The sequence below is a fragment of the Salvelinus sp. IW2-2015 genome, unplaced genomic scaffold, assembly GCF_002910315.2.
Source record: "Salvelinus sp. IW2-2015 unplaced genomic scaffold, ASM291031v2 Un_scaffold5654, whole genome shotgun sequence".
NCBI classification, from domain to species: Eukaryota; Metazoa; Chordata; class Actinopteri; order Salmoniformes; family Salmonidae; genus Salvelinus; species Salvelinus sp. IW2-2015.
The window spans coordinates 27,942-49,822 of record NW_019946919.1 but is presented as its reverse complement, the minus strand read 5'-3'; the positions used below and the strand labels follow the sequence as shown (position 1 = coordinate 49,822).

The following is a 21,881-nucleotide window of genomic DNA, read 5'->3' as shown; positions in this document are numbered from 1 at the left end:
GCCCCTCCTCCTCCCCCATCCCTCCTTCTCTCCCTGGTCTGCCCCTCCCTCCCCCATCCCTCCTTCTCTCCCTGTCGCCCTCTCCTCCCCAATCCCTCGCTTCTCTCCCTGTCTGCCCCTCTCCTCCCCATCCCTCCTTCTCTCCCTGGTCTGCAGACAGGGAGAGAAGGAGGGATGGGGGAGGAGAGGGGCAGACAGGGAGAGAAGGAGGGATGGGGAGGAGAGGGAGGTGCAGTGGCTGGGTTGGAGCCAGATTTGGCAGGGCAGATTCTAACGACAGGGAGATATCCCTGTCCCATGCCCATTACTAGGAATCTCTACAAACAACGTTCTTTTAAACTATCTTTGCAATATTCATGTTAATTAAATAATCTTTTAGTTTTCTTTATTTTCAACATAATTTCCCATGTAAACATTACATTCATGCAACACCCGCTTTATAATAAAGTTCCTATATTTGATATATTTAGGTTTTTCAAAGAATAAGGAAGTTAAAGATGGACGGATGGTATTATGATGAAAAAGAGGAGAGGAGTCTCTGATGTATGTAGAGGTGTGTGTTCCCAGCTCGTCTGTGTGTGTGTGTGCTTGTGTGTCTCTCTTACTCTATCTCTGCTAACGTGTGCAGTTGTGGAAAATAAAGATTTTGAGCTAGTGATCGAGGTAAGGTGAGTTGAGAGGAGAGTTGATTTATCGATCGGAGCGATTGAGGAGAAGATGATTCATAGATGTGTTACTCTGCTCTTTGCCTCCTGTACGTATAAACAAACACCTCGCTCCCTCTCACACACACGGACACACACCTCGCTCTCTAACACACACACACACACACAGCTTACCTCATCCCCATTCTCAGAGTCTATCACTGTTAAATTGTAGAGTAGCAGTTTGCTGAACATAGCTTACTCAGCACGAATAGACCTATACTGATGGTACAGATGGTACTGATGGTACTGATGGTTCGGTCAGAGACATTTAACTATGAAGGTCTCTTCCAATATGACGATTCCAATCCTCTGAGAATAGAAATATCTGTCTAGGTATGTTTCCCTTACTGCTCTATACAGTCTGTCCCACAAAGGCACCGCTTTCCGTGGAGATCCCACGCACAACCCCCTCCAATTAACAGAAGAGGTCTACCCCCTCCAATTAACAGAAGAGGTCTACCCCCTCCAATTAACAAAAGAGGTCTACCCCCTCCAATTAACAAAAGAGGTCTACCCCCTCCAATTAAGCAAATGACCTGGTCTACCCCCTCCAATTTAACAGAAGAGGTCTACCCCTCCAATTAACAGAAGAGTGTCTACCCCCTCCAATTAACAGAAAGAAGGTCTACCCCCTCCAATTTTTAACAGGAAGAGTCTACCCCTCTCCAATTAACAGAAGAGGTCTACCCCCTCCAATTAACAGAAGAGGTCGCTACCCCCATCCAATTAACAGAAGAGGTCTACCCCCTCCAATATTAACAGAAGAGTTCTACCCCCTCCAATTAACAGAAGAGGTCTACCCCTCCAATTAAACAGAAGAGGTCTTACCCCCTCCAATTAACAGAAGAGGTCTACCCCCTCAATTAACAGAAGAGGTCTACCCCCTCCAATTAAACAGAAGAGGTCTACCCCCTCCAATTAACAAAAGAGGTTCCTACCCCCTCCAATTAACAAAAGAGGTCTAGCCCCCTCCAATTAACAGAAAGGTCTACCCCTCCAATTAACAGAAGAGGTCTACCCCATCCTACCTACTCCAATTAACAAGAAGAGGTCTACCCCCTCCAATTAACACAGAAGAGGGTCTACCCCCTCCAATTAACAGAAGAGGTCTACCCCCTCCAATTAACAGAAGAGGTCTACCCCCTCCAATTAAACAGAAGAGGTCTACCCCCTCCAATTAACAAGAGAGGTCTACCCCCTGCAATTAACAGAGAGTCTACCCCTCCAATTAACAGAAGAGTTCTACCCCCTCCAATTAACAGAAGAGTCTACCCCCTCCAATTAACAGAAGAGGTCTACCCCCTCCAATTAACAGAAGAGGTCTACCCCTCAATTCAACAGAAGAGTGTCTACCCCCTCCAATTAACAAAAGAGGTCTACCCCCTCCAATTAACAAAAGAGGTCTACCCCCTCCAATTAACAGAAAGAGGTTCTACCCCCTCCAATTAACAGAAGAGGTCTACCCCTCCAATTAACAGAAGAGGTCCTATCCCCCCTCCAATTAACAGAAGAGGTTTACCCCCTCCAATTAAACAGAAGAGGTCTACCCCTCCATTACGAAGAGGTCTACCCCTCCAATTAACAGAAGAGGTCTACCCCTCCAATTAACAGAAGAGGTCTGACCCCCTCCAATTAACAGAAGAGTTCTACCCCCTCCAATTAACAGAAGAGTTCTACCCCCCCAAATTAACAGAGAGTTCTACCCCCTCCAATTAAGCAGAAGAGTTCTACCCCTCCAATTAACAGAAGAGTTCTACAACTCCCTCCAATTTAACAGGAAGAGTCTACCCCCTCCAATTACACAGAAGAGTCTACCCCTCCAATTAAAGAAGGTTCTACCCCAAGCCAATCCCCACAACTGACGTAACAACATAGATAGTGGCTTTGTTCATCCACGCAGAACATGAACCAGGGTTTTGATCGCTTGTATCGAGAGTAACAACAACAGCGTGTCCAATAACGCTCCTACTACACATTCACGTGTATTCTACCATCCTGTAGCATCCGTGTACTGCTACCCTGTCTGCCTGGCTGTCTATCAGGGGGAGGGGGGGGGGCAGTTACTTGGAACAGCTACTAGGACCAGTGGGAGAGATGAAACTTTGAACGAACAGCCTTGTTTGTGTGAATGAACCTCAAGGCACACAGTTTATACTTCTACTGATCTGCAGCTTCGGTTTTTTATGACAGGTTATTGATTGAGGCGATGAATGGTTAAGTCATAGGTCATGGTCATATAGAGGGTGACGGAACCTTTTACAAAACCCTCATTGGGCATTAACTGACATTAATTTGGGACATGTTCTGTTCACATGTGAACCATTGAATCATGTCATTGAAATATGCGTTGCGTTGCATGCTGTCTGAAGCCAAGACCAATTCAGAACAATTATGTCCGTGTTTTTTATTTTTTTTTTTTGTAGAACAAATCAATTATACTTATTTGTTCTCGTCACAATGAAAAAAGCATGCACAATCGGATCTGAGACATTCCCTGTAAAAGTTCAGTCTATTTTATAGTTGTTCAGAGAAATGGTTTATTTTGGAAAATTGCTTTTTTTTTGCAGCAACAATGCATCAGTGTTATGTTTGTGTGGTGTGTGTGTGTGTGTGTGTGTGTTGTGGTGTGTGGTGTGTGTGTGTGTGTGTGTGTGTGTGGTGTGTGTGTGTGTGTGGATCTCTGTTTTATGTCCTTGGCTTAAAGATGTCCTAACAAACCTCACATACAGACGGAGAAGATTCATCATTGAAGCAACCTGCAATCTACAGCATGCCTGTCTGTGTCGGTGACTGTCGCACACACACACACACACAACACAGGTACACAACATATCATATATTACAATATTAATATGTCTTTCTTTATATCCACCAAATTAGGTTTACTGTGAAAAAATGTGAGCATATTCAGAAATATGGGTACACGTGTGCGGGTACCACAGGGGCTGCTTTTGTGAGGGTTCTACGGGGAACCGGCTAGTGCAGGTTGCTGTTTGTGAGGGTTCTACGGCGATACCCGTTTTGCGTGTATTGCTGCGGGTTTACGGGGTACAGTTTGCCTGTTTGTGAGGGTTCTACGGGGAACACGTTGCTGTTTGTGAGGGTTCTACGGGGAACATCGTTGCTGTTTGTGAGGGTTCTACGGGTACACTCGTTTGCTTGTTTGTGAGGTTCTACGGGAACATCGTTGCTGTTTTGTGAGGGTTTACGGGGTCACCGTTGCTGTTTGTGAGGGTTCTACGGGGTACACCGTTGCTGTTTGTGAGGGGTTCTACCGGGGATACACGCGTTGCTGTTTGTGAGGTTCTACGCGATACACGCGTTGCTGTTTGTGAAGGTTCTACGGGTACACCGTTTGCTGTTTGTGAGGGTTCTACAATGTTCTCTGGCTGGATTATGAGTTACAGTGTAGTTGGAAGGAATTGTAGGATATGCGAGTGGCACGCAGAATCTCTCTGACAGAAATCCTTCTAGGAACTCGTCTATTCTGCTGCTGCTTGTGTTTGTGGATGATGGATGTATGTCTATGAAGCCTTGGTGGGTTATATTGGTGGTAGTAGAATGATAACCGTGTGTGAGAGACGGAGTGGGAAGACCTATTGATACGGGGGTCCTGTATGGTTGAGACATTACTAAAGAGATACAGATATGGTATATTAACTATATTTTCTGATATAGGATGTTAAAGAGAGAGCTCCTCCCCCCACTGAATGATCTAAACCTCCTCTACCTTCATTGGGATTGATTGTATATTGTTTCTCATAACAAATATAGCATGGCTTCTAAAATAAAACATCTGGGAATATTAGAACACACAGTGATGTTGTTATCGGAAGTACTATCCTCCAATCCCGGCGCAGCATGTTACAGGAAACAGGAAGTTGATAGGAAGTCAACAACAGGAATAGGAAGTGAGGTGTGGTCACCTGACCTCAACTCCGTCTATCCACTTCCTGTAAAGGCTGTGACAAGCTGAAAGGCTCCTGATAAAAGGTCCTTGTCATCATAGCAATATGCTCTGTGGGTAGCTGTACTTCAGGCAGAGAGGGCGGGAACTGGAAACAGACTTGGGCAGGGTTGGCCACAGCCAATCAGACGAGACAAGAGGGGTCGGCCAAGGTCAAAGTTCACGGTCACCTGGAGGTCACAGGAACCCTTGTCCAATCACAGCCATGTCCTCCGAGCATGCAGAGGTCAGAGGGCTGAGATTAAAGGTCAGGGGGTAGAGCTAGAGGATGAATCTTTGTAAACGTGAATTCGTAGGACACAGACGTCCCGAAGCCCCATAGGAGTGGTGTGTGTGTGTTTGAATGCTGGACTGTGGGCCTAGCTAACAAATAGATAAAGCAACTGTTAAGTGGCTTGGGGTTGGAGTCCCGGGATATCACCACACACACTTATAGACGTGTCCATTTGTCTGCCCCCGTCCCCTCCGCCTCCTCTGTAACTCCTCACACTGCAGCGTGCCACTTCCTGTACGTCCCCTAGAGCTTCCTGCAGGCTGTCCTGAAGTCCTGTTGCATATCCATAGCACCCAGTTTCATCATAATCTCCACCCCCAGACACAATTTGATTCAGTTTCTGTTCTTTCTAAACCTCCTCTACAGATGAGTTGACTTTATCATTTGAGTTTTCAAGTCAGAGAAATTTAAAAAAGGAGAAAATGTAAAAAGAAAAACTCCCACGGTCGGTCGCTAAAGGGAAGGGTTTGTTTAACAAAGAGGATTAAAGGTGGACGGATGGAGAGAGAGGAGGAGGGTAAGGAAAGGAGGGATGGAGGAGCGGAGGAGGGTAAGGAAAGGAGGGATGGAGGAGGCGAGAGAGGGTAAGAAAGGAGGGATGGGAGGAGGAGGAGGGTAACGGAAAGGAGGGATGGAGAGAGCGGAGAGGGTAATGGAAAGGAAGGGATGGAGGAGCGAGGAGGAAGGAAGAGGGATCGAGGGACACAGGTAAAGGAAAGGAGGGATGAGAGGAGGGTAAGGAAAGGAGGGATGGAGGAAGCGGAGGGTAAGGAAAGGAGGATGGAGGGAGCGAGGTAGGGTTAAGAGGAGCGTAAGGAAAGGAGGGATGGAGGAGGTAGAGGGTAAGGAAAGGAGGGATGGAGGAGCGGTAGGGTAGGAAGGGGGATGGAGGGAGAGAGGGTAAGGGAAAGGAGGGATGGAGAGCGAGGAGGGTAAGGAAAGGAGGATGGAGGAGCGTAGGAGGGTAAGGAAAGGGAGGGATGGAGGAGCGGAGGAGGTAAGGAAAAGGAGGAATGGAGAGAGCGTGGAGGGTAAGGAATAGGAGGGATGAGGAGCGGCGAGGGTAAAGGAAAAGGAGGGATGGAGGTAGCGTAGAAGAGGAAGGGATGGAGCAGGAAGGGGTAAGGAAGCGGAAGGGATGGAGGAGCGAAGGGTAAGGAAAGGAGGGATGGAGGGAGAGGAAGAGGATGAGGAGGTAAGGAACGGAAGGATGGAGGAGCGAGCGGAAGATGAAGAAAGCAGAGGAGGACATCACTCTTCCCATCAAATCTTTGCTGGAGGCGCGTGAAGTGCCTGGACAGGGCGTTTGGGAGCTGGAGGGGATCCCTCAGGCGTTTCAGAATCTTAACTCCACCTGAGTAGGGAGGAGAATAATATGAGAAAGGTGTGAATTCCTTCTACAATTCGTTCTTTTTTTGTCATAACGTGTTCCATCCAGATTATGAAGACGCAGAAAACAGTAATTTTGTGTAGACATGTTATGTGCTGTTCAGGTGTGTTCATGTGTGCATGCCTGTGTCTGTGTGGTTGGTGTCGGGGTTGGGGTTAGTGTCGTGTGGTTGGTGTCGGGGTTGGGGTTGGTGGTCGGGGTCGGTGTTAAGTGTCGTTGGGGTAGTGTCCTGTGTGGTTGGTGTCGGGGTTGGGGTAGTGTCTGTGTGGTTGGTGTCCGGGAGTTGGGGTGATGTCTGGTGTGGCTGTCGGGGTCCGGTGTTAGGGGTCTGTGTGGTGGGTGTCGGGGTGGGGTTAGTGGTCTGTGTGTTGGTTAGTCGGTGTAGTGTCGGGTCGGGTGTAGTGTCCTGTGTGCGTTGGGTGTCGGGGTTGGGGGTAGTGTCTGTGTGGTTGGTGTCGGGGCGGTGTTAGTGTCTGTGGGGTTGTGTCGGGAGTCGGTGTTAGTGTCGGGGTCGGTGTGGAGTGTCGGGGTCGGTGGTAGTGTCGGGGTCGGTGGTAGTGTCTGTTGTGGTTTGGTGCGGTGTTTATGTCAGGGGTTCCGGTGTTAGGTCGGGTCGTGTTAGTGTCGGGGTCGGTGGCTGGGTCGTGTCAGTGTCGGGTGTAGGTCTGGGTCGGTGTCCAAGTGTCGGGGTTAGTGTCCGGGGTCGTGTGTTAGTGTCCGGTCGGTGTGTCCGGGTCTGTCCAGTGGCCGGGCGTCGGTGTTAGTGTCGGGCGGGTGTTAGTTGTCGGGTCGGGGTTAGTGCGGGAGGTCGCGTGTTAGTGTCGGGGTCGGGTTAGTTCGGTGGTCGGTTGTTAGTGCGGGGTCTGGTAATTAGTGCGGGGTCGGTGTTACGTGTCGGTCGCTGTTAGTGGTCGGGCCGGGTCGGGTGTGAGTTGTCGGGTCAGTGTCGAGGTCGGTGTTAGTGTCGGGTCAGTTGTCGGGTCGGCTGTTAGGTCGGGGGTCGGGTGTTAGTGTCGGGGCAGTGTCGGGGTCGGTGTTAGGTCGGGGTCCGGTTGTTAGTGTCGGGGCCGGGTGTTAGGTTCGGGGTCGGGTGTTAGGGTCCGGGTCGGTCTTTGTTAGTGTCGGTGTCGGGGTCGTTCAGTGTCCGGGGTCGGTGGTTAGTTCGGGGTCGGTGTTAGTGTCAGGGGTCGGTTGTAGTGTCGGGTCGGTGTTAGGTCGGGGTCGGTGTTTGTGTCGGGAGTCCGTGTTAGTGCGGGGTGGTGTCGGTGTTTAGTGTCGGGTCAGTGTCGGGTCGGTGTAGTGTCGGGGTCAGTGTTAAGTGTCCAAGGTGTCAGTGTCGGGGTCGGTTTGTCAGTGTCGGTGGCGTGTAGTGTCGGTCAGGTGTCAGTGTCGGGTGTCGGTGTTAGTTGTCGGTGGTCCTGTGTTCAGTGTCGGGGTCGGTGTTTAGTGTCGGGGTCGGTGTTAGTGTCGGGGCGGTGTTAGTGTCGGGGTCGGTGTTAGTGTCAGGGGTCGTGGTGTCGGTGTCAGTGTCGGGGTCGGTGTCAGGTCGGGGTTCGGTGTCGAGTGTCGGAGGTCGGTGACACGCAGGCCACCCAAACCGCCCAACGCCCCAGCCCAACGACCACCGCGACCACGAGTAGTCGGGGTCGTGTCAGTGTCCAGGGGTCGGTGTAGTGTCGGGGTCGGTGTAGTGCCGGGGGCGGTGTTAGTGGTCGGGTCGGTGTTTAGTGTCGGCGGCCGGTGTTAGTGTCGTGGGGTCCGGTGTTAGTTGGCGGGTCGGTGTCAGTTCGGGGCATGGTGTCAGTGTCTGGGGGTCCGTGTCAGGTCGGGGTCGGTGTCAGTGTCGGGGTCGGTCAGTGTCGGGGTTCGGGTGTCAGTGTCGGGGTCCGTTCAGGGTCGGGCGTTGTAATGTCGCGGGTCGGTGAGTGTTCGGTCACGGGTCGTTAGTGTCGGGGTCGGTGTTAGGGTCGGGGCAGTGTCGGGGTCGGCGTCAGATGTCGGGTCGGCTGTCCAGTGTCGGGTCGGCGTCAGGTCGGGGTCGCGGTAGTGTCGGGTCCGGGCGTTAGTGTCAGGCGTCCCGGTGTTAGGGTCGGGGTCAGTGTCGGGGTCCGGTTCAGTGGTCGGGGTCAGTGTCGGTGGGGTCGGTGTCAGTGTCCGGGTCCGGTGTTAGTGTTCGGGTCGGTGTTAGTAGTCAGGAGGTCCGGTGGTTTAGGTCGTGTTAGTGTCTGGGGCGGTGTTATGCGGGTGCGGTGTTAGTGTCGGGGCGGTGTTGTGTCGGGTCGTGTGTTAGTGTCGGGTCGGTGTTAGGTGTCGGGGTCGGGTGTAGTGTCGGGGTCGGGTTGTTAGTGTCGGGCCGGTGTTAGTCCGGGGTCGGTGTTTAGTCGGGGTCGGTGTTTTATGTCGGGGTCGGTCTGTTTAGTGTCGGGTCGGTGGTAGTGTCGGGTCGCGTGTTAGTGTCGGGGTCGGTGTTAGGGTCGGGGTCAGTTCAGGTTCGGTCGGTCAGTGTCAGGGGAGGCGGGGCGGTGTTGAGTGTCGGGTTATGTTAAGTGTCCGGGAGGTCCAGTGTCGGGTCGTCTTTAGTGTCGGGTCGGTGTTAGTGTCCGGGTCGGTGTTAGTGTCTGGGCGGGCGGTGTTAGTGTCGGGTCCAGTATGTAGTTGTCGGGGTCGGTGGTTGTGTCGTGTCAGTTCGGGGTCGGGTTGGTCGTGTCGGGTCGGGTTAGGTCGGGCAGGCGGTGTAGTGCAGGTGTCCAGTGTCTGTCAGTGTCGGGGTCCGGGGTTAGTGTCGGGTGTCCCGGTTTAGTGTCGGGGTCGGTGTTAGTGTCGGGTCGGTGTTAGTTCAGGGCGGTCGTGGTCGTGGGTCGGTTGTAGTGTCGGGGGTCGGTGTAGTGTCGGGGCGGTGTTAAGTGTCGGGTCCTGTTTAGTGTCGGGCGTGTTAGTGTCGGTCGGTGTTGGTCGGGGGTCGGTGTTAGGCGGGGTCAGTGTCGGGGTCGGGTCAGTTGTCGGGGGTCAGTGTCGGGGCGGTGTTAGTGTCGGGGTCAGTGTTAGTGTCGGGGTGTCAGGTGTCGGGTCGTCTTTAGTGTTCGGGGTCAGTGTTAAGTTCGGGGTCGGTGTAGTGTTCCGGTCCGGTGTTAGTGTCGGGTCGGTCTGTGGGGTCAGTGTCAGTGTCGGGGTCGGTGTCAGTGTCGTCGGGGTCCGGTTGTTAGTGTCGGGGTCTGTTAGTGTCGTTTGTCCAGTGTCGTGTCAGTGGCGGGGCGGTGTTAGTTCGGGGCTCGGTGTTCAGTGTCGGGTCGCGTGTTAGTGTCGGGGGGCGGTTTAGTGTCCGGGGTCGGGTGTAGTGTCGGGTCGGTGTTAGTGTCAGGCGGTGTTAGTGTCGGGCGGTCGGTGTTAGTGTCGGGGTCGGTGTTAGTGTCGGGGTCGGTTGTTAGTGTCGGGTCAGTGCGGGGTCGGGCGGTCAGTGTCGGGTCGGGTCAGTTCGGGGTCGGTGTTAGTGTCGGGGTCGGTGTTAGTGCGGGCGTCGGTGTTAGTGTCGGGGTCGTGGTGTTTTAGTGTCGGGGCGGGTGTTCGTGCGGGTCGGCTGTAGGTCGGGGTTCGGTGTGGAGTTCGGGGTCGGTGTTCGTGTCGGTCGGTGTTGGTTGTCGGGTGTTAATGTCGGTGGGGGATGGTGTCTCGGGTTTGGTGTTGTTGTCGGGGTTGGTGTCCGGGGTAGGGCGTAAGTTGGGGTTGCTTGTCTGGGGTGGTGTCGGGGTTGGTGTCGGGTAGTGTCGGAGTTAGTGTCGGGGGTCGGTGTATGTCGGTGTAGTGTCGGTGTTAGTGTCCGGGGTTGGGTGTCGGGGTTGGTGTCTGGGTTGGTTCGGGGTTGGTTGTCGGGTTGGTGTTAGTGTCGGGGTTGGTTGTTAGTGGCGGGGTTGTGTAGTGTGCGGGGATTGGTGTTAGTGTCTGGGGTCAGGTGTTAGTGTCGGGGTCGGGTTGTCGGGTTAGTGTCGTAGTTGGGGGTTGTGTCTGGGTTAGTGTCGTTGTCGGGTTGGTGTCGGGGTTAGTGTCGGGTTAGTGTCGGGTTAGTGTCGGGGTTAGTGCGGGGTTGGTGTCGTTGTCGGGGTTCGGTGTCGGGGTTTGTGTCGGGTTGGTGGTCGGGGTTGGTGTCAGGGTTGATGTCGGGGTTAGGTGTGGGGTTAGTGTCGGGAGGTTGTTGTCGGGGTTGGTGTCGGGGTTTCGGCATGTCGGGTTGGTGTCAGGGGGTGGTTGTCGTAGTTGGGTGGTTGGTGTCTGGGTAAAGTGCTCGTGGATGTCAGGGTCGTTGTGGTGTCGGGTTAGGTCGTAGTCTGGGTTGGTGGCTGGTTAGTGTCGTTGTCGGGGTTGGGGTCGGGTTGTGTCGGGGGTGGTGCGGGGGTTTAGTGTCGTTGTCGGGTGGTGTCTGGGTAGTGGGCGTTGTCGGGGTTGGTGTTCGGGTTAGTGTTGGGGTTGGTGTCGGGGGTTTAGTTCGGTTAGTGTCGGGGTTTAGTGTCGGGGTGGTGTCGGGTTAGTGTCGTAGTTGGGGTTGGGTGTCGGGGTAGTGTGTAGTTGGGGTTGGTGTCGGGGTTGGTGTTGGGGTTGGTGTCGGGGTTGGTGTCGGGGTTAGGGTTAGTGCCTACCTCAGCGATAGAGTCCTTCAGCTCGTTGTACTTGTAGATGTCAAAACGTTGTCTCTTCACCCCCTTGTGGAAGAACAGCAGGTACTGTCTGTCCCTGGCGTCAGGGTAGAGGTACTCCTACAGGACAGGGGACATTCTGTCACAATAACACAACTAGACCTACTCCAGAATGCTACAACTTCTACTAAGGAAAATACTGTATACATACTGTAACCCAACAGGGAAAGGAGGACACATCCATGAATGAACCAAACATGAATGAACCAAACGTGAATGAACCAAACATGAATAAACCAAACGTAAATGAATCAAACATGAATGAACCAAACTTAAATGAACCAAACATGAATGAACCAAACGTAAATGAATCAAACATGAATGAACCAAACGTAAATGAATCAAACATGAATGAACCAAACATGAATGAACCAAACATGAATGAACAAACATGAATGAACCAAACGTAAATGAACCAAACGTAAATGAACCAAACGTAAATGAATCAAACATGAATGAACCTGCTCCAAAAACGCTACTAGAATACACAAAGACTAGTGCTTAGTCTCAACACACAAACACAGTCTGGCCCTGTAAAAGGCTTGGATTTGCTGTGTGCTATAGAGGGTGTGTGTGTGTTACCTGGCGTGTGAGTACGTAGTAGGAGTACATAGCCATGGCGGTGGCGTAGGTAATGAAGTAGGTGACAGGCTCCATGATATCCCAGGAGTACTCCCACCAGGTGAGGCGCGCCAGGATCCCAAACTGTGTTGCCATGTAGGCCATACCCCCCCACAGCACCCAGGTGGTACGACGCTCCGCCTTACGACTCAGCTCCTCCCTCACCTGGGCAAACAGCCAATCAGAGACAGCCATCAGTCATAAAAAAGGCACACCATTGGTCCACTGTAGCTCAGTTGTTAGAGCATGGTGCTTGCAACACCAGGAAGACGGGTTTGATTCCCGGGACCACCCATTCGCAAAACATGTATCCAGGCATGACTGTATGAATGAAGGACATTTTTCCCCCCGGGTCAAATCGCCAATTGGTAACCCATTCCTTATGAGAATAATTGACACATAAACAAACAWTYCAATYATTCACTATGGTAATTACTGATCACTCTTCTTCCGGTGTTCGATGCACTGCACATCGCATAAAGAGTCAAACATTAAGTTGCGTTGGATAAAAGCATCAGCTAAAAGACTTATATAATAACTCACTACCATCAAACATCTTTATCCCTCACTACCGTCAAACATCTTTATCCCTCACTACCGTCAAACATCTTTATCCCTCACTACCGTCAAACATCTTATCACTCACTACCTTCAAACATATTTATCCCTCACTACCGTCAAACATCTTCATCCCTCACTACCGTCAAACATCTTTATCCCTCACTACCGTCAAACATCTTCATCCCTCACTACTGTCAAACATCTTATCACTCACTACTGTCAAACATCTTCATCACTCACTACTGTCAAACATCTTTATCCCTCACTACCGTTAAACACCTTATCACTCACTACCGTTAAACACCTTATCACTCACTACCTTCAAACATCTTCATCCCTCACTACCTTCAAACATCTTCATCCCTCACTACCTTCAAACATCTTCATCCCTCACTACCGTCCAAACATCTTCATTTCCCACACTACCTTTTCAAACATTTCAACGCCTCACTAACCTTCAAACATCTTTGCAATCCTCCTGACCTTAACATCTTCATCAGTACCTTCAAACATCGTTATCCCTCGCACTACCGTCAAACAACTTCATCCCTCACTACCTTCAAACATCTTCATCCCTCACTACCTTCAAACATCTATACCCCTCACTACCTTCAAACAATCTTCATCCCTCACTACCTTCAAACATCGTTATCCCTCACCTTACCTTCATAAACATCTTCATCCCTCACTACCTTCAAACATCTTTTATCCCCACTACCTTCAAACATCTTCATCCCTCACTACCTTCAAACATCTTCATCCCTCACTACCTCAAACATCTTTCATACCCTCACTACCCTTCAAACATCTTCATCCCTCACTAACCTTCAAACATCTTCATCCCGCACTACAACTTCAAACATCTTCATCTCACTACCTTCAAACATCTCATCCCTCACTACCGTTCAAACATCTTATCATCACTACCGTCAAACATCTTATCACTCACACGTCAAACATTTCATCCCTCACTACCTTCAAACATCTTCATCCCTCACACCTTCCAAAACATCTTCATCCCTCACTAACCTTCAAACATCTCATCCCACTACCTCAAAAGCTTCATCCCTCACTACCTTCAACATCTTCATCCCTCACTTCACCTTCAAACATCTTCATCCCTCACTACCTTCCAAACATCTTTATCCTCACTACCTTCAAACATTTTATCCCTCACTACCGTCAAACATCTTATTCCTCACTACCTTCAAAACATCTTACACTTCTCTACCGTCAAACATCTTATCACTCACACCGCTCAAACATCTTATCCTCACAACCGTCAAACATACTTATCCTTCACTACCTTTCAAACATCTTACCCTCACTACCTTCAAACATCTTATCCTTACTACCTTCAAACATCTCATCCCTCACTACCTTCAAACATCTTATCCCTCACTACCTTCAACATCTTATCATCACTGCCGTCAAACATCTTCATCCCTCACTACCTTCCAAACATCTTCATCCCTCACTACCTTAACTATTTTACCCTCACTCTTCAAACATCTTCATCCCTCACTACCTTCAAACATCTTCATCCTCACTACCTTCAAACATCTCAATCCCTCACTACCGTCAAACATCTTCATCCCTCAGTACCTCACATCTCATCCACTACCGTCAAACATCTTCACCCTCACTACCTTCAAACATCTTCATCCCTCACTACCTTCAAACATCTTATCCCTCACTACCACAAATATCTTCACTCACCCTTCAAACATCTTCATCCCTCACTACCTTCAAACATCTTATCCCACTACCGTCAAACATCTTCATCCCTCACTACCTTCAAACATCTTTATTCCCCTCACTACCCTTCAAACATCTTCATCCTACTACGTTAAACACCTTATCACTCACTACCTTCAACTCATCCCTCACTACCCTTCAAACATCTTCATCCCTCACTACCTTCAAACATCTTCATCCCTCACTACCTTCAACATCTTATCCCTTCACTACCGTCAAACATCGTATCACTCACTAACCTTCAAACACTTTATCCCTCACACGTTCAAACATCTTTCATACCTCACTACCTTCAAACATCTTCATCCCTCACTAACTTCAACAACATCTTATCCCTCCACTACCTCAAACATCGTTATCCCTCACTACCTCAAACACTTCATCCCTCACTACCCTTCAAACATCGTTATCCCTCGACTACCTTCAAAACATCTTCATCCCTCACTACCTTCAAACATCTTACCCTCACTACCTTCAAACATCTTCATCCCTCACTACTTCAAACATCTTCATCCCTCACTACTTCAAACATCTTATCCCTCAACTACCTTCAAACATCTTTCATCCCTCACCTTACCTTCAAAACATTCTTCATCCTCTCACTACCTTCAAACATCTTCATCCCTCACTACCTTCAAACATCTTCATCCCTCACTACCTTCAAAACATCTTCATCCCTCACTACCTTCAAACATCTTCATCCCTCACTAACCTTCAAAACATCTTCATCCCTCACTACCTTCAAAACATCTTATCACTCACTACCGTCAAACATCTTATCACTCACTACCATCAAACATTTTCATCCCTCACTACCTTCAAACATCTTCATCCCTCACTACCTTCAAACATCTTCATCCCTCACTACCTTCAAACATCTTCACCCTCAACTACTCAAAACTCTTCATCCCTCACTACCTTCAAACATCTTCATCCCTCACTACCTTCAAAACATCTTTATCCCTCACTACCTTCAAAACATCTTTTATCCCTCACTACTCAAACATCTTATCCTCCACTACCTTCAAACATCTTATCACTCACTACTCAAACATCTTATCACTCAAACAACCGTCAAACACTTATCATCACAACCGTCAAACACTTATCCTTCACTTACCTTCAAACAATCTTATCCCTTCACTACCTTCAAACATCTTTATCCCTTACTACCTTCAAACATCTCATCCTCACTACCTTCAAACATTCTTCAATCCCCTCACTACCTTCAAACATCTTTATCCCTCACTTACTTCAAAACATCTTTATCCCTCACTACCTCAAACATCTTCATCCCTCACACCTTCAAACATCTTATCACTCACTACCGTCAAACATCTTCCATCCCTCACTACCTTCAAACATCTTCATCCCTCACTACCTTCAAACATATTTACCCCTCACTACCTCAAACATTTCATCCGCCACTACCTTCAAAACATCTTCATACCCACTACCGTCAACATCTATTCATCCCCACTCACTTCAAACATCTTTCATCCCTTCAACTACCGGTCAAACATCTCACCTCCACTACCTTCAAACATCTTCATCCCTCACTACTTCAAACATCTTATCGCTCACTACCATCAAATATCTTCATCCCTCACTTACTTCAACCTTCATCATACTTCATCTTCACTCCTCACTACCTCAAACATCTTCATCCCTCACTACCGTTCACAACCATCTTCTATCCCTCACTACTCAAACATCTTATCCTCACTACCTTCAAACAAATCCTTATCCGCTCACTACCGTTCAAACACTCTTATCACTCACACCTTCAACAAGCATGCTTTATCCTCACTACCTGTCAAAACAATCTTTACCCCTCACTACCATCCATTGATTTGTGAATGAACTCTGCCAATGTGCTGGCTTGTGTCCATCCTTCCATTGGGAGTAAAGTGCTGAATACAGTCGTATTGACCCTTTTCTATCCCCCCATGTTAACCATGCAGTTCTCTATCCCCCCATGTTAACCATGCAGTTCTCTATCCCCCCATGTTAACCATGCAGTTCTCTATCCCCCCATGTTAAACATTAACCATGCAGTGAATGTAATTCTAAACACAGCAATTCATGTCCAACAGAAGACAGAAAAAATGTGATATTTCCAAATGTATTTAATGCCAATAAATGACTGTGTGTACAGTACCTTCTCCAGAGGACGTAGCTGTGAGTTGAGGTCCTCCAGTCTGACCACCAGTTCCTTCTCTTTACTAAGCTGATGTTCTTCTATACGCATGGTGGTGTAGAGCTGCTGGACCAGGAACTTCACGTCGTTCAGACGCTCTGCCTCATCATTGGCTAAGAGTTCTACAGAGACACACAGAGGATTAGAAGGTAGAAACAGACAGACAGACAGACAGACAGACAGACAGACAGACAGACAGGCTCTGCCTCATCATTGGCTAGGAGATCTACAGAGACACACAGAGGGTTAGAAGGTAGACACAGACAGACAGACAGGCTCTGCCGCATCATTGGCTAGGAGATCTACAGAGACACACAGAGGGTTAGAAGGTAGACACAGACAGACAGACAGGCTCTGCCGCATCATTCGCTAGGAGATCTACAGACACACACAGAGGGTTAGAAGGTAGACACAGACAGACAGGCTCCGCCTCCTCAGAGGTCAGACATGTTAACACACCATTTCTCACACACACACACACACACACACACACACACACACACACACACACACACACACAAGGCCATCCAGGTCATGAGAAGGGATCAGTCAATGAATTCTACTTATGAGTAAACATTCCATAACTGTATGTGGCAGTTAATCACCAACCTTGGCGTTACACTTGTTCAAACAACACACAGCTGGTGGCAGTATGCCACAGGAATCACTTCAGATCCATTGCGAAATGTAACGTTTGTGCATGTCCTCAAGACATTGGGAGATACTGTCTAAACTGGCCACTAAGGAACAAAAAAATAAAAAAATACAAACACAAACGAGTGTCCCACACTGAGATTGAACCTGCGCTCTACGGAGCGGGAGCTCACAACTTTTTACCCCTCTGCCATCTGTCCACAACGATTTAGCAAGCCCAGTCGCAATTAACGCCCAAACTTAACCGTGGAGTTGGTTTTAGTGCGCCTACATTTAACACATTTATCACAGAATTTGGGGTTTATCCAAGGACGTTGGGACATGAAGTCAGACTGGGATATCTTGTTGAAGTATACACCCTTTCAGTTTGTTTACCAACTCATAGAAGTAGTAGAAGAAGAAAATTAATACTTCAAAATGGAGATGGCCTCAATACCCCTGCCCGTGTGTTCACAGACGCCATACTGGGACGGATACAGCGTTGTGATGTCGATACATCTCTATGGTATATAAAATAAAAAAAGAAGGCAGACATTGTTTATCTAAGTCTATGAAAGACAGACAGACAGACAGACACAGACAGACAGGCAGAAAGACAGGCAGAAAGACAGGCAGAAAGACAGGCAGACAGACAGACACAGACAGGCAGACAGACAGGCAGGCAGGCAGACCAGACAGACCAGACAGACACAGACAGACAGACAGACAGACAGGCAGAAAGACAGACAGAAAGACAAATGCCTACTTTCACCTCTTAAAAGTATGAAGCACAAAATAAATGTGTTTTCATCTCCTGAGCCCTGGTAAATCTCACCTCTTCGTGGCGGCCTCACCAGGTGCGTAACGTCGTTGATGACCAGGTTGAAATCATCCAACAGCAGGATGTCTATCCCTGTAGAAGAGGCTACCCTCGCCCCATCTGGAGGGAGGGAGAGCGGAGATGGGAGGGGAGAGGAGGGAGGGGGGGGGGGAGAAGAGGAGGGATGGGGAGGGGGGAGAGGAGGGAGGGGGGAGAGGGAGAGAGGGATGGAGGGGGGAGAAGGGGGAGAGGGGAGAAGGGGGGGAGAGGGGAGAGAGGAGGGAGGGAGAGGGGTAGGGGGGAGAAGGGGGAGAGGATGGAGGGAGAGGGGGAGGAAGAAGGGGGGAAAGAGGAGGGAGAAAGGGGGAGGAGAAAAGGGAGAGGGGGGAGAGAGGGAGAGGGGGGGAGAGGAGAGGAGAGGGGAGGGGAGAAAGGGGGGGGGGAAGAGAGAAATAGAAAGCGATATCAGTCATGTGACCATGCACCGAAACACTCTGCTACTTGAAACACACTCACATCCTCCTCATTTCATGCAGTAACTTAAGCCATTTCTCTGGCTTGTTTCCCACTGCACCTACCATTCCATACATATGTGCACATACTTTTAACAGAGACAATAGGGCTCTGGTCAGAAGTTGTGCACTAGAAGGGTTGAATAGGAGCTATGGTGAATGTAGATAGGCTCTGGAACCAGCCGAGTCTTATCTAAATGGAGAAGATCGTGCTGGTGATCCCAAATGCACATCCTATTCCCTAGGCAGTGGCACTATTTGATCAGATCCCTATGGTAGTAAGTGCACTAATTAGGGAATAGGGTGTCATTTGGGAGGCATGTCGGATACCATAGTAAGCCTCGAGAGGAGAAGACTCTGCACACTTGTTAGAGGATAATGAGCACATCGGTAAGAGAGACAGGCTTCGTCCTGAATGGTATATTCTCCATATAGAGGGCAACTACTCTGACCACTAAATAGGGAATAGGGTGCCATTTGGGAAGTATTAAATAATAATGACTCGGACTGAATGGGTATCTGTGGAATATGCCTGAATACTGATTGTACAGCGGGGTAATATGTGTTACATCGGGATGGGCAACTTTGATGGGGGGGTGGGGGGGGCACTCATCATGAGGGGCAGGCCGTTAATAGTCTACAACAACCAGGATATACTGACAGTAGATGTTAACTAGTTGTCTACAACAACCAGGATTAATATGACAGTAACAGAGTGGTTAACTAGTGTCAACAACACCAGATAATATGACAGAACAGAGTGGTTAACTAGTGTACAACAACAGGATTAGATACTGATAGTACAGAGAGTTAATAGTGTCACAACCCAGGTTAATACTGCAGTACAGATGTGGTTAACTAGTGTCTATAAAACAACCCAGGATTAATACTAATGATAGAACAGAGTGGTAACTAGTGTCAACAACAACCAGGATTAATACTGACAGAGTGGTTAACTGTGTCAACAACAACAGGATTAATACTGACAGTAAAGAGGGGTTAACTAGTTCAACACAACCAGGATTAATACTGACAGTAAGAGGTGGTTAACTAGTGTCAACACAACCAGAGTATATGACAAGAAAAGAGTGGTTAAAGTGTCAACAACAGGATTAATACTGATAGTACAGAGTGGTTACCTAGTGTCAACAACGAACAGGATAATACTGATAGAACAGAGGTGGTTAACTAGTGTCAACAACACCAGGATTAATACTGACAGAAAGAGTGGTTAATCTAGTGTCAACAACAACCCAGGATTAATACTGACAGTAAGAGTGGATTAACTAGTGTCAACAACAACCACGGATTAATACTGACGATACAGAGTGGTTAACTAGTGTCTACAACAACCAGGATTAATCTGACAGTACAGAGGTTAACTAGTGCTTACAACAACCAGGAATTAATACTGACAGTACAGAGTGGTTAACTAGTGTCAACAACAACAGGATTACATACTGATAGTACAGAGTGGTTAACTAGTGTCAACAACACCAGGATTATACTGGATGAACAGAGTGGTTAACTAGAGTCTACAAAACCAGATTAATACTGAAGTACAGAGGGTACTATGACAACAACCAGGTAATACTGACAGACAGAGTGTTAACTAGTGTCAATAACACCAGAGTTAATACTGAATAGAGTGGTTAACTAGTGTCAACAACAACCAGGATTACTACTGACAGAACAGAGTGGTTAACTAGTGTCTACAACAACACAGGATTACTACTGATATGTAGAGTGGTTAATAGTGAACAACAAGCCAGGTTAATTACTGATAGTACAGAGTGGTAACTAGTGATCAACACACAGATACTATGAAGGCAGAGTGATTATAGTGTCAACAACAACCAGGATTAACCTACGAACAGGAGTGGTTAACTAGTGCAACAACAAGGATTAATACGTGACTAGTAACAGAGTGGTTTACTAGTGTCTACACAACCAGGCATTAATACTGACGAGTGGTTAAAGTGTTCAAAACAGGTTACTAGGATAGAAAGAGATGGTTAACTAGTGTCAAACAACCGGATTACTGATCTGAAGAAAGAGTGGTTAACTAGTGCTAAACACAACGCAGATTTAATGATAGAACAAGTGGTTAACTAGTGTCTACAACAACCAGGATTAACGAAGTTTTTTCACCTTTGTTTAATCGAGGTAGCTAGTTGAGAACAGTTCTCATTTCAACTGCGACCTGGCCAAGTATAAGCATAGCAATGTGACACAGAACAAACACAGAGTTACACATGGAATAACAAACATACAGTCTAATAGATACAATAGAAAAGTCTATATAAGTGTGTGCAAATGAGGTAGATAAGGGAGTGTAAGGCAATAAATAGGCCGTAGTGGCATAATACATTAAATTAAGCAAATTAACACTGAGTGATAGATTTCAGAAGATGAGTGTGCAAGGTAAGATACTGGGTCAAAGGAGCTAATAATAAACATAAATAACAGTATGGGGATGAGGTAGTTGGATGGGCTACTTTACAGACGCTAGTACAGTGCAGTGAACTGTGAGCTGCTCTGACGATGGTGCTTAAGTTAGTGAGGAGATATGAGTCTCCAGCTCAGTGATTTTTGCAGTTCGTTCAGGTCATTTGCAGCAGAGAACTGGAGGAAAAGGGGCCGGAGAATTGGCTTTGGGGGACCAGTGAAATATACCTGCAGGCAGCGATCGGTTGAAGGCATGCATTTAAGTTTACTTGCATTTAAGAGCAGTTGATGCCACGGAAGGAGAGTGTTGATGGCATTGAGCTCGTCTGGAGGTTTGTTAACACAGTGTCAAAGAGGGCCAGAAGTATACAGAATGGTGTCGTCTGCGTAGAGGTGGATCAGAGAATCACCAGCAGCAAGAGCAATCATTGATTGTATACAGAGAAGAGAGTCGGCTCGAGGATTGAACCCTGTGGCACCCGAGACTGCCAGAGGCCCGGACAACAGGACCTCCGATTGCACACTGATCTATCTAGAAGTAGTGTGGTGAACCAGGCGAGGCAGTATTTTGAGAAACCAAGCTGTGATGTCTGCCCATGAAGAATGTGGTGATGGACAGAGTCGAAAGCCTTGGCCAGGTCGACGAGACGGCTGCACAGTACTGTCTCTTATCGATGGCGGTTTTGATATCGTTTAACTTTGAGCGTGGCTGAGGTGCCCCATGACCAGCTCGGAAACCAGATTGCATAGCGGAGAAGGAATGGTGTCGATTCGAATGGAGATGATCTGTTTGTTAATTGCTTCGATAGATCTTAGAAGGCAGGTGTAGGTAGCGATTGTGTGTGTGTGTGCTGTGTGTGTGTTGTAGTGTGTGGTGTTGTGGGTTAGATAACTGTGTGTGTGTGGTGTATATAAGTATGTGTGTGTGTGGGTGTGTGTGTGGTGTTGTTGTGTGGTGTGTGTTGTGTGTGTGTGTGTGTGTGTGTGATATATATTGTGTGTGTGTGGTGTGTGTTATGGATAACATGTTGTGTGTGTATAATAACACTGTGTGGTAGTGTGTGTTGTATAGAACATGGTGTTGTGTGCTGTATACCGTAGTGTGTGTGTGTGGTGTGTGTGTGTTGTGTGTGTGTGTGTGTTACCTGTAGAGTAGATGGCACTCGGTCGATACCCCCCGCCCGTCCTCCCGTCGCTAGCTGTGTGAGGACACCCCAACAGTCAGTTAAAGAAGGGAGACCAATGAACTGGCATCGGCTTCTACGGGACGGAAGATAACCGGCAGTGCCTTTGTACACCACCCTG

The 21,881-nt window shown here is 48.3% G+C and overlaps 1 protein-coding gene and 1 long non-coding RNA gene across 4 annotated transcripts in view; one reads left to right on the top strand and one right to left on the bottom strand.

The window, feature by feature from the left end:
- Positions 1-3,692: 3,692 nt before the first annotated feature.
- On the top strand, positions 3,693-6,136 carry LOC139026740 (uncharacterized). 3 transcript variants are annotated; one of them, XR_011478662.1, is made up of 6 exons: positions 3,693-3,708; positions 3,778-3,843; positions 4,045-5,522; positions 5,759-5,821; positions 5,912-5,972; positions 6,096-6,128. It is a non-coding gene; the product is annotated as an uncharacterized lncRNA (long non-coding RNA). The 3 variants fall into 3 exon arrangements; XR_011478663.1 differs by lacking the exon at positions 3,693-3,708 and having other exon boundaries at positions 3,751-3,843; positions 5,912-5,945; positions 6,101-6,136; XR_011478661.1 differs by lacking the exon at positions 3,693-3,708 and having other exon boundaries at positions 3,751-3,843.
- Positions 6,137-10,819: 4,683 nt separating this feature from the next.
- Positions 10,820-21,881, bottom strand: part of mcu (mitochondrial calcium uniporter) — a 12,692-nt gene continuing 1,630 nt past the window's right edge. The window contains exons 2-6 of the mRNA XM_024144672.2: positions 21,722-21,775; positions 17,632-17,736; positions 16,125-16,285; positions 11,606-11,809; positions 10,820-11,083 (exon numbers count right to left, since the gene is read on the bottom strand). Of these exons, the coding sequence (XP_024000440.2) occupies positions 10,820-11,083; positions 11,606-11,809; positions 16,125-16,285; positions 17,632-17,736; positions 21,722-21,775 (788 nt within the window). The remainder of the gene's footprint in view (positions 11,084-11,605; positions 11,810-16,124; positions 16,286-17,631; positions 17,737-21,721; positions 21,776-21,881) is intronic.